The sequence below is a fragment of the Solanum pennellii genome, chromosome 6, assembly GCF_001406875.1.
Source record: "Solanum pennellii chromosome 6, SPENNV200".
Lineage (NCBI taxonomy): Eukaryota > Viridiplantae > Streptophyta > Magnoliopsida > Solanales > Solanaceae > Solanum > Solanum pennellii.
This window is the reverse complement of record NC_028642.1, coordinates 49,484,349-49,503,118: the sequence shown is the minus strand read 5'-3', so window position 1 is coordinate 49,503,118 and position 18,770 is coordinate 49,484,349. Positions and strand designations below refer to the sequence as shown.

At 32.7% G+C, this 18,770-nt stretch overlaps 1 protein-coding gene, 1 long non-coding RNA gene and 2 pseudogenes across 2 annotated transcripts; 2 read left to right on the top strand and 2 right to left on the bottom strand.

Moving 5' to 3' along the window:
• The first annotated feature begins 2,127 nt into the window (after positions 1 to 2,127).
• On the top strand, positions 2,128 to 3,169 carry LOC107022398 (annotated as a pseudogene).
• A 530-nt stretch (positions 3,170 to 3,699) lies between these two features.
• LOC107022396 lies at positions 3,700 to 8,055 on the bottom strand. The gene is made up of 7 exons (XM_027917956.1): positions 8,032 to 8,055; positions 6,302 to 6,387; positions 5,444 to 5,859; positions 5,219 to 5,375; positions 4,485 to 4,709; positions 4,241 to 4,362; positions 3,700 to 3,932 (listed from the first exon to the last, which is right to left on the bottom strand). The coding sequence occupies exons 1-7, from the start codon at positions 8,053 to 8,055 to the stop codon at positions 3,769 to 3,771; spliced, it is 1,194 nt and encodes a 397-aa protein (XP_027773757.1). The 3' UTR covers positions 3,700 to 3,768.
• Positions 8,056 to 8,866: 811 nt separating this feature from the next.
• Positions 8,867 to 18,770, bottom strand: part of LOC107022395 — a 20,544-nt pseudogene continuing 10,640 nt past the window's right edge.
• Positions 12,033 to 17,563, top strand: LOC107021129. Its single transcript, XR_001456993.2, has 2 exons — positions 12,033 to 12,929; positions 17,297 to 17,563. It is a non-coding gene; the product is annotated as an uncharacterized LOC107021129 (long non-coding RNA).

The window sequence follows — 18,770 nt, the reverse complement described above, 5'->3', positions numbered from 1 at the left end:
ATCAAATGTACCAAATGTACTGCCACTTTGTATTCTTTTATTTGATGGAGGATTTAAAAAACTTCTATAATTTGGATTGCACCAACAACAACGTGCCCAATAATTTCTCATACCACTTTGATGGATAAAAATTACCTTCACATTTGAAGGACCATCTTAAGAACCCGCTTCCTTTCCATTACCACAATGATGACCATTAACTTTTTACTATATTCATATTCATACATTCAACCACTTGTCATTTTTCATACATATTATGTACTGCTACCACATTCACACAAGAGAATGAAGCAAATTAATTAGATAGATTTCATGACTTTCAGTCAAGAGTATAAACTTAGTTGTAGTCATATCATCACTATTGTGCATTAAAACTTATACCTAATGTCTTAACCATTTTTTAGTGACAAGGTGGCTCATTAAAAAAATGTGTAAATGCGATTCTATGAAACATATGGACACAATCATGTTTACCATTTATTCAAAATGTTTGTAAACCATTTATCACGAAGTTAACGAAAAATGACCTAAAATACCTATCCTATAAAAAATGGTTTAAAAATACCTTTCATTCATCTTTTTAGTCTAAAAAAATCTCAAACCTATTTTTTGGGCTCAAGAATACCCCACAAACTAACCAAGAAATAATTATTTGCAATTTAAAATAGAGGTATCTATGTGATATATCATGATAGCAACTCATTTCTTGAACCCAAAGTTATTGGTGGTTTTTTTTTCACTGTGTGCTCTCACATGTACTTTAAAACCAAATCTGAACCCACTATGCTCATCATGGATTTCGAACAGCACACCATAACCAAAAAAATCAGTCGTTTGTATTTTTCCTATATGATACATTTTCTCTTTAAGTTTTTATTTTAATAATTACTTATGATACATTTAAATGGGGAAATTTTAAATGATATATGTAAAGTAAACAGTATGGCTGAACATTCTGAAAGTTAGAATTAAATTATTTGTTTACGTTTATCAGTCTTTTAAAATTTATTATTCCTTCACTAATGATAATTTATTTATTATAAAATTTAATAATGCCGGTTGATGATCATCAGATTCCCCAAAAATAACAAATAGTAAAACTTCTTGGCAGCAAAAGGATAAATTATAGGGAAAATGTACAAGTACCCCCTCAACCTATGCCCGAAATCTCAGAGACACACTTATACTATACTAAGGTCCTATTACCTCCCTGAACTTATTTTATAAGTAATTTTCTATCCCTTTTCGGCCTACGTGGCACTAGCTTGAAAAAAAAAGTCAACCAACGTTAGGCCCACAAGATAGTGTCACGTAGTCCAAAAAAGGATGGAAAATTATTAATAAAATAAGTTCTGAGGGGTATTAGGACATTAGTATAATATAAGTGTGTCTATGAGATTTAGGACATAGATTAAAGGGGTACTTGTGCATTATCCCTAAATTATAAACTCATAGAAATATGTCATCTTTTCCCCTCTTAATAGTATTAATGAAACTAGAAAGTTGTGTTATTAAAGGGAGAAGGTTAGAAGCTTATCATTTGTACCACTTACTACACGGAAAACCTCAAATTAACTAACATTATTCAATTGAGGTATATGAATGATAAATATAAGTTTATTAACGGTGGGGATATGAATAACTCTATATTAACGGTATTTGTATGATTAACTAATAAATGAAAGTTGAGGAATATTTTTAACTCTTTCCATTTATTATACAATTACTTCACTTAATTGCATATATTCCACCATTTTATTGTTGCTGTTATTCATATAGTACTTCTCAGTATGGAAAAGAAATTAAAATATATTGATTTTCCCGCCTTTAAATTATGCTCTTTAATTTGATTAATAATTTATTTCACAAATATCTTTTTTAAGAAATTTATTTAGTAAAATAAAAGGAAAAGAATAGGAAAACAGACGAGAAGAATAGTGTAGAAGGAAATAAAGCTATAGTTAATTTTGAAACAATTAGAAACTTTCTTCTTTTAAGAAACTTTGAGGATCCATTTTGGTAAGAAAGATTTAATCGAAATTAAAATAGGATTAGATAACTATAAATACTCTCGTTAGTAATAGTAGGTCATAATATCTGCCACATCCAATTCATAATTAATTTTCAATGGCGGAATTATTGTGGGAGAGAGGCACAACTCTTGGTCAAGGTAATTTCGGGGTCGTCTCGTTAGCTTCTACCTCCAATGCACTATTTCATGGCGTTACTCTTCCCTCTCTTATTGCCGTCAAGTCTTGCAACTACAATGCTTCTCAAACGTTGAAAGAAAGAAGAGGAATTTCTCCACATGTTCAAACACTCTCCTTCCATTATTCGCTGTTTCGGAGCTAATCTCTCATTCGAAGATGAAGTCATCATTTACAACTTATTGCTGGAGTATGCATTTGCCAATCGTCTTCGCAATTGCAATTCACTGCCCGAGTTTGAAGTTAAAAAACACACAAAGAATGTTCTTTTAGGCCTCAGTTGCATTCACACCAACGGAATTATTCACTGCGACATCAAGCCTGACAATATTCTCCTGGTGGGCACAGAAGAAACTGCCAAGATTGCTGATTTCGGGCTTTCCATGACTTTTGAACAGACTGTCAAAGAAAAACGACAACTGATGATCAGGGGAACAAAAAGGTATATGGCACCTGAATTGGTGCGTAACTATGACTATGGCCCACACATTGATATTTGGGCTCTTGGTTGCATTGTCTATGAGCTGATTACAGGGACACCGCTGTGGGACGGAGACGATGATCATGTGTTGCACCAAATCGCGTTTGAGAAACCAAAGTTTCAGAATTCAAAGTTGTCAAAGAAAGCCAAAGATTTTGTGAAGAGATGTCTCGCGAAGAATCCTAGCTCGCGTTGGACTGCCGATGTGCTCTTGAACCATCCTTTTCTGCAGAATTCGTCCATAGTAGTCAACACAGCAAAGACAAGGAAGAAGAAAAGTGATTCAAAGTCCCTTCTACACAAACCAATCCGGAAGATAACATTCAAGTTGGGCAATCATAAATTCGTGAGGCAATTGCCAGATCTGAATGAAGTAGAGAACGAAACTTATGGAAGGGTACTCATCCCTCTATAGGATTTAATTTCGGGTATGTAAGCAACGTGTGACGAAGATATCCTCACGTGCAACCCCTTATTAGTTTAATAAAAAAAAAGTTGTATAAATGATCAACATTTCTTATAAATCATTGTGTTAAATGCCAGTCCAATTTCAAAATGCAAACTTTATAGCAAATTCATGATTATTCATTTAAATTTTGAGAAACATCTTTCTGTGATCTGAAATATATAAAAAGGGTTTTAATTCTTCCATTTTTCGGGCATGAATGAGTGGCAGATCATCGATAAAGTGTCTTCAAACATTTCAGAATGCAGAGCATATCACAAGGAAAATTATCTTTCCTATAAAATGTCTTCAACCATTTCCGATAATGAAGGCTGTGCAGCACCGATTTGTTTTAAGCAACTTGTTCCATTTTAAATTCACATACTGACCATAGATGTAATAGGATGCCAAGCGATCAACGATTAAAGAACTCATTACTCACATATTGACCATAAATCTAATTGTTGATTTGCATTTGTGACAAATAGCTAGTATGAGGAGTCTAACACTAGAGTCGGATGATAGAACCAAAAGATACGAGTCAGATAGACGATGCAAGCATCAAGATTAGACAGAATTAAGTAGCCGGACTGAAGAAGATAGAACTGAATGAAGAAAACTCGTTGTGAACAGATCTACAACCATGAGTGGAGGACAATGTCCAGCGTTCCTACATCTTCTCCAGCTATCATGTCTATCTCCATGTCCACCACTTTGTTGCTGCCTCCTTCAGCACATCCATCTCTGTCTTGTCCCATGCGGTAAAATAATCCCCACAGGAAGTGCTCACTGTTCCAACCTACAAGAACATCCACAAGGTGAGGTGCAGCTCCAGAAATTTGAACTTACATTCAAGGCACACAAACTACAGATAAAACAATCCAAGTTACATATTTTTCAGCCCCCGATTGTACAATCTCTACAGCTTGGCCTGATGACTTACCGCACTAAAGCATTTATATTCAAACGAAACCAAACAAGTATTGCTAACTTAAAAAGGAATAATCTTCTGGATAGACAGGAAAATTAATAGCATATTTGAGTATATATATTACCTAAAAATTCATGAAAGGAAATAAGAAAATAACGTAGAGATTGTAAATGTACTTTGAGAATCACTGCATAGGGCTGTGGATGTCAGTATAATCAACTCAACATCATTGATAAGAGTTCTCAACACCAAATCCTTGCGATGCATGAACTCCACCAGGGCGATATATCTGTCAGACCTACAGATAATGGGAAATTCAAGTCAATTTCTAGTAAAAATAATCTTGGGCAAGGGCGCGCTTCTACTTTGCACCCCTGATCCCTTTTACGGGGTAGATATATAGGGTATATAGAAGCTGACCTTTCTCTCTCACTTGCGAAGAAATAGAGTCCTATGTCTTCTTTATCCGGAATATAACCGCTGAACAGACTTGCCCAGATATCCCCACGGGGAACTAATTCAAGTTTAAGAGTATCAGGCAATCGCCCTGAGAACTCATAAACCTTACGTCTAACCCTGCAAGGAGAATGAGCCTGGATATAACCAGGTGCAAGTTCCAGCTCACCTAAGATGTCAAAATTTCCCCTAAAATGCAAAGAAGAGAAAGACTAATTATTATAGGGAAGTGAACCTGTATTCTGGTTGAGTTGTTCCAATTCTTCAAGTAAAAAAAGATCTCTCTCTCTCTCTCTCTATATATATATATAGTACGTAGAATGATCAAAGGGAAACTTCTCTGTTTTTATATGCATAACGAAAGGCGTATTCGAGTTTCAAGGACACAAAAATATATAGTATGTAGAACTCTTTCCCATAGTTAGGCATATATTATACAATGTACTATTCATTTTTTTAGTTATTATATTAATGGCGTTCCTAGAGCTTACTTGCACCCCAAATAGTTACCATTCCATTCCACTCGGGAATTTCTTAAACTCATATGCGAAAGACTAACTTTCTGCCATAAAAAAGGTCACAAGGTAACCAGGGAGAAATATGCACATGACTAACTTGCTGAATTTGAACTTTTTGGAGCTCAGTTACCCTGTGTTAAACTATGTTAGAAATTAATGGCATTCATGTAGGGTACTTACTTCCAGGAAGGAACTAAAGCAGGATCATAAGGGTGTATTGTAGATGAATTTGGACTCCTTTGCTCCATAATAGTAGAACCAGCCGCACCTAAAAAATAAGCTACATCAATTGGATGAAAGTACAAAAGTAAATGATAGGAAATGAAATTTCTAAAGCCTAGAGGTATAAAAAGAGGACAAATTAAACCAATTAATGAATTCAAAATATGTTGGTGAACACTCAACCTCCAACTACTTGCATTGCGCTCTTCTTAGGAAAAGAATTTGAAATTTGAACTCTAGGATTGCTAAAATGATCTTGAGTCACGATCGCCATGGATTCGGTTGACACCACTCTTGAGGGCAAAGTAGTTACCAGTGGTGATTCATATTTCTCCATGCCTGATTGCAAACCAAGTGCGTCTTCAACAGGCAGATATCTGGCTTTCCCTGCCTTTACCTCATTTTCCCAGTTAATGCGATTCCTATTCCCACGAGGAAACTCATTTGAATGCACAGTACTCGGGCAAATCTTTGCTGATGATCCCTCGGATTGCACATTTTCTAGTCCATGTGATACAGATATTATCCATTTGTCATTATCACATTTTTCACAACACCAATCCACTGGTGCATCAACATAGTAGCCCGACACACAAAATCTGAAAGGAAGAGAAAAGCATAATTTTTTAAAAATAAGAAGAGAACCTATTTAACTTAATAGAATTAAATGCCACAACATTCTAATGAAAGAATCGATGTATCCTTTAGGTGGAACCCAATACTATTAGGATCCGAACGCCAGAAAGATTAAACAACTCGAAGAGCTCCTTACACTCCCTACTAGGTAATATAACTTCCATTGAGGCTTTTAGTTCTTTTCCACTTTTCATCCCTATATAAGCTTAAAAAAGGGGAGCAAAAGCTTATAATCGAACTCGCAATTTGCTTCAAGAGGAGCACCCCCTTGTGTGAAAAACAACTTCTCCCTTAGAAATGACAAGTCAATAAAAAAAGAATGGATCTGGGATTGGGACAATGTTTGAGGTTTACAATCAGCTCACCTGACTGTCTTTTCATGCTAAAAATCGAGAGAGAACTTACTGGTGCACGTCAACATTTTTACACTTATAGCAGGTAACAATTGCTTCTTGAGAACCTATATCACCACAAATTTTACAAATTTTTTCCTGCAAGTTCATAAGAAAAGACAAGAAATTCAAAATCAACATTACCATATGAACAAAATGAAGAATGAGGAAACAAAATGTCAACAATTACACAAAGGTAGATCATAATCAGAAAAATCATGTTTTCATCCTTTATTTAGCTTAGATGCTTATATATGTAATAAATCCCTCCTTCTGCAGCAACTCATATCCACCGCATTCCAAGTATTATGACGGAAACACCTCCAGTTCTCCTAAAGAAGCACTTTAAGGAGGTAAAGAATAGTAAAAGTTAATGGTACAACACAGATTTTCTTGCTGCCATTGTAAATATACATGACAAGAAATTTGTTTGCTGTTTGTACTCTAGTATAGCAATAAGTTGGTGCTAGTACAACTTACGTTCTCTTATATTTGGGTTCAGCTCATCATGTGAGTACTATTTTACATGTAATCACTTCTCTTTTGTCAAGGTACTGCATCTTTTTGTGATACACGTATGGACTCTCAGAGTGGCACTAATTCTCACAAGGCACTCCACTCATTCCATTGGCTTGTGGTGAGGCTTATTTATCGTTGAGACACTTTTGCTTATGAAGTGATAGTTTTTTATGTTTTTGGGTATAGTAAGGGCCTTCTCTCATGTGTGAATTAGAAGTCCCATAGATACCATACTCATGTCATGTTTTATTTTGTATGACTTCCAATGTAGCTTCCCATAGCTTTTTTTTATGGCGCTATCAATCTTTTTGTTAACTTTTCACTTAATGAATTGCCCAATGTTTTATGAGATTCGTTACCTTTCACTTCTATGTACCTATCATGTTCATAAGTGGTATCCGAGAACTAGGGTTTGTAGACGAACACTTATACAATTAGAGGCTACACAAACATTGAAGCAGTTACATGTTTATTCTACCGTTGATCGTACAATTGAACTTNCAGAGATGATACGAGATCGAGTTTCCTTTGGTGAAATGGCTGACAAAAGATTTAAGAGGCGTAAGATTTAATGAAAGTGATTGGGAGTACATCTTCGAGAACATGGATCCTTTAGTGGCAATAGTGGCCGAGGTAGAAGATTAAGTCGGGATTCCTATTTGGGATCAGGACACAAGAGTTAACCATTTGCTCATGTTGCATAGGGACATTGATGGAGTTTTTGGATTCTATGGTGATTGGATTGAACAAGTTGTTACGACGAGGATTTGAGAGAAAAGAACTAATTGGTTTTTATGTCAATCGGCTGAATGTGAACTTGACATGTTGAGTGATTGAGACAACAGATAATATAAGAGAAAGTTCTGAGTGGAAAATCTTAATGTTCTTACATTTTCTCTTTTATTAACTTTATGAGAAATAAAAAAGTATCAATTCAAGTAAAAAAAGGAAAGAACTTACAATTCAAATTAAATAAGGAAAGAAATAAATATAGACAAGTTCAAGAAGGAAAATGATTTATAATTCCTTTTCTCGTAGAGGTTGATGAAGGCAAGTCAAACTCTATAAAAGGTACAATAAGTTGAAGGGAAAAAAAGTGTTTTTGCAATAACACAAACAGAGAGAATCTTGTGTTGCTTTATCAATAGCAATAGGTGTTCTTGCGGCTGTTGCACTTGATAATAAAGACCTCCTTCCACATAACTCTTGCAATGAAATTCATACCCAGGCTTTTGATATTTCGTCCATGGTTGCTATCACGTCTCCATTGAACACTTGAGAGAGAGGATAGGAAAGAGCGGAGCTAATGATTTGGAGTTTCATTATCCTTTATTTTAAGAGTTGAACACTTTTTTTTATAATCTAAATTGAACTTTGTCTATCAAGATATTTAATAGAGTATTAATCCAAATTATTTTATACATCTATTTATGCATCTTAATAAGTATCAAACCTTTTCTATCCTTCGAACAATAAGGATATATTGCAAAAAATCAAATCGATGAAATGACAATTATCACTTTTTATAACAAATTTTTTCTAGATATTCTATAATTAAAACTCAAACTAGAATCAGAAATCCAAAACATTCTGCAATAAAGTAGATTTAAATGAAACACATCTTTAGTTAAATTAAATACTCCATATTTACAACTTTTCCTTATATATTTCTCATAAAATTAAAGAGAAAAAAACTTAATCCCAATGCTAATCATCATTCCTAAAAGATTATGCCTTTTGCCATGAAAAAAAAATAAGTGCAGAATCACATAGACAATAAAAATTGTAATGACCCACTTAGCCATTTTAAGAATTTTAGCCATTATTTCTATATTAACCATTTTAGTAGATTTTATAAATAATTTAAGATTTATAAGAGTGAGTAACATGATTTACATATTTAATAAAGGATTATTTTATTGCTAATATTAATGGAAAAAGAAAAAAAATAGAAAAGGAATTAAATAAATAAAATAATAATAATAAAACCAAACAAGTATCCCCACTTTAAAATGACATAATCTTTTGGATATATAGGTAAATGTATTACCTAAAAAGTTCATTGAAAATGAGAAAAGAATATAGAGATTATCGACGTATTTTGAGAATCGCTGCACAAAGTTGTGGATGCATGTATAAGCAACTTTTACATCATTTATAAGTGCTCTCATAACCAAATCTTTGCTACGTGAACTCTACCAAAGCAATATATCTCTCAGACTTGCATGTAATGGGAAAGGAAAATCAATTTCTAGTAAAAACATTCGTGGGCAAAGGGGCACTTCCACTTTGCAACCCTTACCCCATTATGGATAGATATATAAAGAAAACTAACCTTTCTTTCTCACTTGCAAAAACATACAGTCCTATATCTTCTTTACTCGGAATATGATTGTTGAATAGACTTTTCTAAATATGCCCATGGGGAACAAGTTCAAATTTAAGAGTGTTAGGCAAAAGACCTAAGAACTCATACACCTTATATCTAACTCTGGAAGGAGGATAGGTTTGGATACAACTATATCCCAGGTACAAATTCCAAAGTATCGAAGATGTCAAAACTTCCTCTGAAATGTAAAGAGGAAGAGAAATTAGATCAACTATCATCTGACTAAGCAATACACATTGAGATTGTCATTATGTCATATATTGTTCAATGTCCTACTCATTATTTTAGTTATACTAATGGTGTCCATACCAGCTTGCATGTACCCCAACTAATTTGGGCAACTTGTACATCCCATAAGCACATATCGATTAGGTAATACTGCCCTGTAAGGCTAGATCAGATGGGTGCACCGTTGTTGTAGCTGGGATTCTAACCTAGAATGTCCAAGTTGTTACTCTTATGCCTTAACCACAAGGCCATCTCTTGAGGGGACCAACATTATGTTATTGAAAAAATGTATTATATATGTTTCCGTACTTATCAACAAAGAAGAGGTTAATCAATCAGCTGAAAACTAGCAAAGATGGACCATCCAAAAACAGACATGAGTTGAATTTAAATTTGTAATAATTGTACACAATGAAGGTACTTACTTCCATGAAGGAATTAGAATAGGATCACGGGGTGTGTCATAGATTAATTCATCATTCGACTCTCATTCACATAACTGAGACTTCTATGCTCCATATTGGTAGAATCACCCAGACCTTAAAAAAAAATAGGCAACACCAATTGGATAGAAGTAAAGAAGTAAATAAATTTTGCTACGAAAATCATATTGAAAGATAATATCAACGATAGATATCTCAACATCTAAAAAAAACTATTTGCAGTATATGTAGAAAATGAAATTTCTGAACAATAAAGGTATAAGAAGAGGAAAAATCAAATCAAGTAATCGATACAAAAGATGGTGGTGATCACTTAACCTTAAGATAATTGTACCCTTTTTTTGCTCTGTTTAGTGTTTTTGGCAATTTGAAGATTGTGAAGTTTTGTATATCCTGTTAATCCCAAAGTCCGCCGAACCGTGCTCTTCTCAAGAAAAGAGTTTCAAATTTGAGCTCTAGGCTTGCTAAAAATCCCTCGAGTCACAGTTGTCATGGGTTTGACACAACTCTTGAGGAGACAATATTTATCACCGAAGATCCATATTTCTTGATATTTGATGACATACGAAGTGCTTCTTTAACAGGTAGATATCTTATTTTCCCGGTCTGTACCTCCTTTTCCCAGTTAATACGATGTCTACCGCGAAACTTACTATGTTTCATTGGTTGCACAGAACTCTGGCAAATCCTTTTAGAGGCATGAAACTTGGTCCCTCAAAATGCACATTTTCTAGTCCATATGATGAAGAGACATTATCCCTTCACCAATATCACATTCTTCACAACTCCAATCCACTAGTGCATCAACATAATAGTCCAGCATGCAATATCTAAAAGGAAGGGCACAACAGATTTTTTTTAACACAGGAAGAAGACTATACATGCATAAAAGATACATGCAGCATTTATGAGAATTTAATCCCACAACATGAAAAACAGATTCCAAAAGAGGAAAGCAAAGTTGATAATCTAACTAGTAATTTCCTTCAAGAGGTAAAAAGATCAACTTCTCTATTAGAAATGTCAAGTCAACCAAAAAAAAGGGTTTGGTATTGAGACAATGTTAGTGGTTTACAAAGAACGTAAGCGATGGAGCAAGTATGGATCAGAGAGCCATGACTTTCAGTTTTCCTAACTATTTGTTCACCTTTTCATGATAAAAAGAGAGAGAGAAATGGAGAGAGAACGTACCGATGCACGTCAACATTGTTACACTAATAACAAGTCATAATTGCTTTTCCAAAACATGTATCACTGTAAATTTCATAAATTTTTTTTTTCAAGTTCATATAGAAAATACAAGAAATTTAGATTGTGACGGACTCCTGAATATTCAACTTAAGTGAATCTAGATGTTATCAAAGTGCCCCATTCAGATTCTTTTTTTGCACGGAATTAAGATTATCATATAAACCATATGAAATATGTTGAGACAAAATATCATCAGATACAAAAAGCTAAATCATAATCAGCAAAATCAAGTTCTCGTCTACTTTAAAACTAACATGCTTATGTTTCATAATAAATTCTTCTTACATAGCAGAAGCATATCCAGTGGTGCATACCAAGTATTCTATTTAAGTTTGTTGTTTTGTACTTTAGTGTTATACCAATAGACACACTATAGCTGCTATAACATCTTTTTTTTGGACAAGAAAAGAGAATTTTCGAAGCAACTAAGACAATCTGTTATAGAGCAAAAAATATGACGCACATAATCAATATCTCCACTCTATTTGTCCAACTAAAAATGCGCCGTTGTTGACACCTAATTTTGGTATAACATTTTCAAATTTTGCAATTTTTAGTTTTTATTTATTTAATAGTTTAAAACGATTTTTTATAATTTTAAATAAGTTTATCAATAACTATCTTTATTTATCAAAAAATTAAGATTTTTTATTTGTTAATTTTAAAATTGTATTTTTACATGTCATTAGTTACATATTTTATATTTTTTAATGTTTATTTTATTTGTTACATTTGTTAATATTTATGTTAATATTTAACACATTTTACAAAATTTATTTCAAATACGAATAAAATTTGCATAAGCAGTTGATCAATAATTTTGGACCACAAGTCTTAAGCCCATAAAATTTGAGCCCATTACATAAATTCTATTTAAGTTTTATTAGGTTAAGAAATAAGATAGTGGTAAATGATTATTTTTTTTTACATTGAGAGGAACTATTTCCAAATAGAAAAACCCTAAAAAGTTCTCCTCTCTGTTTTTTTTTTTGGCACAAAGGCAGCCGCTACTCAACCTTCCATTTTCCTTCTCCTCCACAGTCAAACAACCACCGAGAATCGCTGATCTCTCCCTCACTGAAACAACCAGTAAATTGAACAACCCGTTTTCTCCATTTTCCTTTCGTCTCCAGCCCACAAAATAGCCGCCTGAAACATCCAGTCCACCACCACGCTGCTGCCAACAACCTCTGAGCTCGCAGCGAACTTCAAGTAGAACAAACCTCATTGCTTCTTCTCTCTTCCTCTACGCTGGAATCCGGCGAAACCTACCTTCAAAACCCCTCTCCTCCACGCCGGAGATTTGGCCAGCAAACAACCAGCCTTCGACCCTCAACCCAAAGCTCCGAACAACCACCCGAAACCACCCTTGCTCCAACCACCAGATCCAGGTCGGAGCGCCACGACCAAGACCCATCAGAAAGCCACCAAAACCCATCAATAAACCAGATCCCAAACCCCTTTCTTTTCCCGTTTTCCTGCAGTAGATCCGGCGAGGAGCTTAAAGCTCGATGAACCGGAGCTTAACAACACAGACAGTCCTTTCCCCTTTCCCTTTTTCAATTTTTTTGTTTGCATACATGTGTCTTCACCATTAACTCCAGCAAGCTAAGTTCCAGCGAACAAGAGCAGGACCACCAGATCTCCACCGCGATGAGCTTCAGGCTCGATGAATCGGTGAACAACAAACTACAACCAGCTCCATCCAACTGCTGCGATGCTACATTCAGTGACCAACGAATCCCATCACACTGCAAACTCCGGTGGACAACAGCCACACTACAACAACAACTCTACAATGCTCAACAATGGTGAGAACTCAAACTGGACCCTTTATTTTTGTTCTTAATGTTGATTAGTATTAATCTATATTTTCATTTTTTAAAATTTGTGGGTTGTTTAACATTAAGTAATTTAATTCTTTCCCTCTTTATCTCTTTTGTTTTGTTATTTGTGATGTTCACTTAGTTATATTAATGGGTAATTTCATATTCATAGTTAAAACTTTATAATTTGTTTGTGTTCAATTCTTTTAATTCTTGGTAGTTAATAATTATTAACTAATTGGTATTAGTTCTTTTTTATCCTTATTAGAAAGGATAGAATGCCTTTCCTTTGTTCATTTGTGTCACTTTTTTTTTTAATGTTTTTGGATTTAAAATTTGTATATTAATATGTATTGGTCATTGTGTTTATTGGTTTCTTTATTTTTATTTTAGTTTTCCTCATTTTTCTATTAATGGCTTTTCCATTTGCTCATTGTTTATTGATGTTTCATTAATTGTTGTGTCCCTTGTATTGATGTTATATTATTAGTGGACTAATTTGAAAATTTTTGATTTTTATGAGTTTTTACTTATTCTTTTTGAAGTGAGTTATGTGATATTCTTGTTGTTAGCTTTATTATGATATTAATTAGTTACATGTTAAAATATGCCAATGAGAAAATCTTTCCGTCGATTTTGGAGATCTTCCCATTTTAAAAGATGAAAATTTGATTTAATTTTGTATACGTTGTTGGTTGAAATTGGCCGAGGAAGAAATTATTGTCAATTTCCAAGGCCTCCCATAATTTTGGATTTTGAAGGATACCTAACACATTCCCTTCGAAATTACTTGAGCCCCTTGCCTAGAATCTAATGATTTCGTAGACTATTAAATAGTTTTTTGTTTTCCTTAAATTAGGTGGCGACTCTCTTTTCCCTTTTAAAAGTCGTTTGTTCGATGTGAACAACGCCTGAGAGCTTAAATGGAACCAAAAAAACATTCAACAGACACATAGTAAAATTTTACTCATTTTATGTTACTACTCCCTCAGTCCGTTATTGTTTGTCATGGTTTCTGTTTTTAGATTCAAATTATAAAAATTTTGACTAACATTTTAAAATGCATTTTTTTATCATATTAATATGAAAATTGTAATTTATAGTACTTTTCAATAATTTTAGAATATTAATTTTTTGTTTAAAATATCGAATTAATGTGATCTAATTTATCTTTGAAGAAAATTAATTAAATTGACTTTCGATAAGCACAACATGACAAACATTTCTGGACGGGGAGTATTTCTTTGTTTTTCCCCAATTTTTTTATGTCTATGTGATTCTGTACATGTTTTTTTTTTCATGGCAAAAGGCACCTTTTGGAATGATGATTAGCATTGGGATTAAATTTTTTTTTCCTCTTTGATTAATTTTATGAAAAAATGTATAAGGAAAATTTTATGTTAACTACAAAAAAATCATTTATTGTGTCATATCATAAATGAAATCTTAAGTTATACTTTCAAATGGGGTCACAAAAAGAAGATCATTAGATGGCCAATACATTGATGTTGGGGGAGATTTTAGAGCCAGAAGGTAAAGTGAGGTTATTTTTGTAACAAATTCGATAATTCAACAGAATTTGACGTGATTTTCAATATAAATAAGTATAAAGGAAGTGAGATGATTTTCGACTAGACATAAGACAAAGTGAAATAGTGATTTGAATAATATTTGCACAATTTGAATGTTAAGAATATATTAAAGGAAATATTTTATAATTGCATGTTATCTCTCAAGATATATTGTTGATATCAAATTTTTATTATACATATATTTGGAAGTATAATAATTGCAATGTAAGTGTAAGAACATTGAGATTTTCTACTCATAACTTTTTTTTATATTATTTGTTGTCTCAATCACTGAAAATGTCAAGTTCAAATTCCGTCCTTTGACACAAAAACCAATTGGTTCTTTTCCCTCAAATCCTCGTCGAATAATAACTTGTTCAATCCAATCATCGTAGAATCCAAAATTCCATCAATGTCCCTATGCAATATGAACTGATCCCAAATAGGAATCATGACCTCATCTTCTACATCGGCGACTATAGCCACAAAAGGATCCATGTTTTCGAATATATATTTCAAATCACTTTCATTAAATCTTACACCTTTAAAATCCTTTATTAGCCATTTCACCAAAGGAAACTCACCTCTAATTAAGTTAGAGTGAGTTTCCTTTGGTGAAATGGTTGACAAAGAATTTTAGAGGTGTAAGATTTAATGAAAGTGATTTGAAGTACATTCGCGAGAACATGAATTTTTTAGTGGCTATAGTTTCCAAGGTAGAAGATGAGGTCAGGAATTCTTTTTAGGATCAAGAAACAAGAGTTAACCATTTGCTCATGTTGCATAGGGACATTGATGGAATTTTTAGCTTCTATGATTATTGGATTGAACAAGTTGTTACGATGAGGATTTGAAAGAAAAGAACTAATTGATTTTTATGTCAATTGGCTGAACGTGAACTTGGCTTTTTCATTAATTGAGATAACTTATAATATAAGAGAAAGTTCTGAGTAGAAAATCTTAATGTTCTAACATTTTCTCTTTAATAAATTTTATGAGAAGTAACAATTCAAGTAAAAAAAAAGGAAAGACATAAAGAACTTACAATGTAAGTCAAAGAAGTAAATATAGACATGTTCAAGAAGGAAAAGGATTTGTAATTCCTTTCCTTGTAGAAGTTGATGAAGACAAATCAAACTCTATAAAATTTATAAGAAGTTGAAGAGAAAAAAGTGTTTTTGCAATAAGACAAATCATGAGAATTTTTCCAAACAACATTCATTAGACAAAAATTCTACAAATTTTATGTTACTATTTCTTTGTTTTACCTCATTTTTTATGTCTATGTGATTCTACACTTGTTTTTTTTTTCATGGCAAATGCATAATCCTTTTGGAATGATGATTAACATTGGGATTAAGTTTTTTTTTCTTCTCTTTAATTAATTTTATGAGAAAATATATAAGGAAAAGTTTATGTTAACTATAAAAAAATCATTTATTGTGTCATATAATAAATGAAATCTTAAGTTATACTTTCAAATGGAGCTACAAAAAGATCATTTGATGGTCAACACAAAAGGTACAGTAGGTTATTTTTGTAACAACTTCGATATTCAATGGAATTTGACGCGATTTTCAATATCAATAAGTATTAAGAAAGTGAAATGATTTTCGATTAGACATAAGACATAAAGTGAAATAGTGATTTGAATAATGTTTGCACGATTTTGAATGCTAAGAATAACTGCAATGAAAATGCAAGAACATTAAGATTTTTTTTTCAACTTTCTCTTATATTATTTGTTGTCTCAATCACTGAAAATGTCAAGTTCAAATTCAGTCCGTTGACATAAAAACCAATTAGTTCTTTTCCCTCAAATCCTCGTCGAATAACAACTTGTTCAATTCAATCATCATAGAGTCCAAAAATTTCATCAATGTCCCTGTGCAACATGAACAAATGATTAACTCTTGTGTCTTGATCCAAAATAGGAATCATGACCTCATCTTCTACATCGGCGACTATAGCCACTAAAGGATCCATGTTTTCGAATATATATTTCAAATCACTTTCATTAAATCTTACACCTTTAAAATCCTTTATCAGCCATTTCACCAAAGGAAACTCACCTCTAATTAAGTTAGAGTGAGTTTCCTTTAGTGAAATGGTTGACAAAGAATTTTAGAGGTGTAAGATTTAATGAAAGTGATTTGAAGTATATTTGCGAGAACATGAATTTTTTAGTGGCTATAGTTTCCAAGGTAGAAGATGAGGTCAGGAATTCTTTTTAGGATCAAGAAACAAGAGTTAACTATTTGCTCATGTTGCATAGGGACACTGATGGAATTTTTAGCTTCTATGATTATTGGATTGAACAAGTTGTTACAATGAGTATTTGAAAAAAAAGAACTAATTGATTTTTATGTCAATTGGCTGAACGTGAACTTGGCATTTTCATTAATTGAGATAACTTATAATATAAGAGAAAGTTCTGAGTAGAAAATCTTAATGTTCTAACATTTTCTCTTTAATAAATTTTATGAGAAATAAAGAAGTAACAATTCAAGTTAAAGTTCTGTTGTTTGTGATTATTATGATTTAGAAATATTGCTCATGATAAGCGTTATAAGTAGCCCAAAATGTGTGTATATATATATTTACAACATTTTATTTTTCTTTCATTGATGCTCCTGGAAAGGCATATGGCTGCATATTCTTTGTTTTCTTATTTTTTTTAAGCATGTAGAATTTGTGGGCAAGGAATGATTTTAGATCCCATAAAATCCCAAGAAATGGGCTGTATAAATAATGTATACAACTTTATACGCTAATATACAGGTCAAAACTGCAACAAATACTAAGCGAAAATGAAGATACAGGATGGAGGCTCAAGGTGGACTGTATACAGTCAATATGTGGGACGACATGCAGGAAATGGTGTCGATATGTGAGCTGTATATGATGATATACAGCTTGTGTATACAAAAACGGGTTTCATTGATGTTCTTTGTGTTTATTAACTCTGCCTTTATTTGTTTTGGTTTTGACTTAATTAAATCCTCAAACGATGAAGTATATTCTTTATATTAGTATATTTTAATTTAATTCATTTTTATAATTCTTATACTTTTAGTGAATATATTTAGTCAAAACTTTATTTGTTCTTCAATTAATCTAAATAGTTTTTATGTCTTAATTAATCAAATTAGTTCTATTATTATAAAATAATTCAGAAAGTAAATACTAATTTATCTTAATAACATGCAAGTTTAATTCAAATATTTCAATTAAAAAATTGTTATTTATCTAACTAATTTCTCAAGTTAATTGACTATTGTAAATTAATATTATTATTCATATATTATATCATTTTCTTGAAAAGATAGTCAAAAATATTTAACCTAAGTCGTACGATAACCGCATGGTAGTGGGTGCTTCAAATACCTTAAAAACCTTCTTGAAGCGTAAATCAGAACCTCTTACCCATTTCTTTAAATTTTTAAAGACTTAATCTGTTAGAGTCTTTTTTAAATTAAGTTTTCTTAATTTCTTTAAAAAATTTAATTGGCGACTCTTTTCTAAGTAATCTAAAAGGGATAATGCACAAATACCCCCTCAACCTATGTCCGAAATATTAGAGACACACTTATACTATACTAAGATCATATTACCCCCCTGAACTTATTTTATTAATAATTTTCTACTCTTTTCGTCCTACGTAACACTATCGTGTGGGTCCAACGTTGGTTGACTTTTTTTCAAGTTAGTGCCACGTAGGCCGAAAAGGGGTAGAGAATCACTTATAAAATAAGTTCAGAGGGGTAATAGGACCTTAGTATAGTATAAGTGTGTCTCTGGAATTTTGGACATAGATTGAGGGGGTACTTGAGCGTTTTCCCATATCTAAAATTGTTACTTAGGACATTTCAAAAAGTAATTTTTCTAAAGATAGTAAAATTACAGCATAACACTTGGTACATGAGTAGTGCATGCTCTAAATAGGTGCTAAAATGATAGAAAATTTCCTCCCGCTCTTTGATTTTCAAGGGGATAGTGAAGTCCTTGAAAAGAACCAGAAAAATGAAAGAGACAAGGTTAAAAGAGTTGAACAAAGTGGCATGATATCAAACATTTTTAATGATGCAAATTCAGGGAACATTGCAAATGAACATGGTTCACATCTAACAATCATTGATGCACCTGTAACATGCTATTGTACTAACCTATGGTCATGGAGATTGGGGGAATAATAGAGCAATCAAGAAACTTAGAGTATGGTACACCTTGGAGGGGCGGGGGGGGGGGGGGGGAA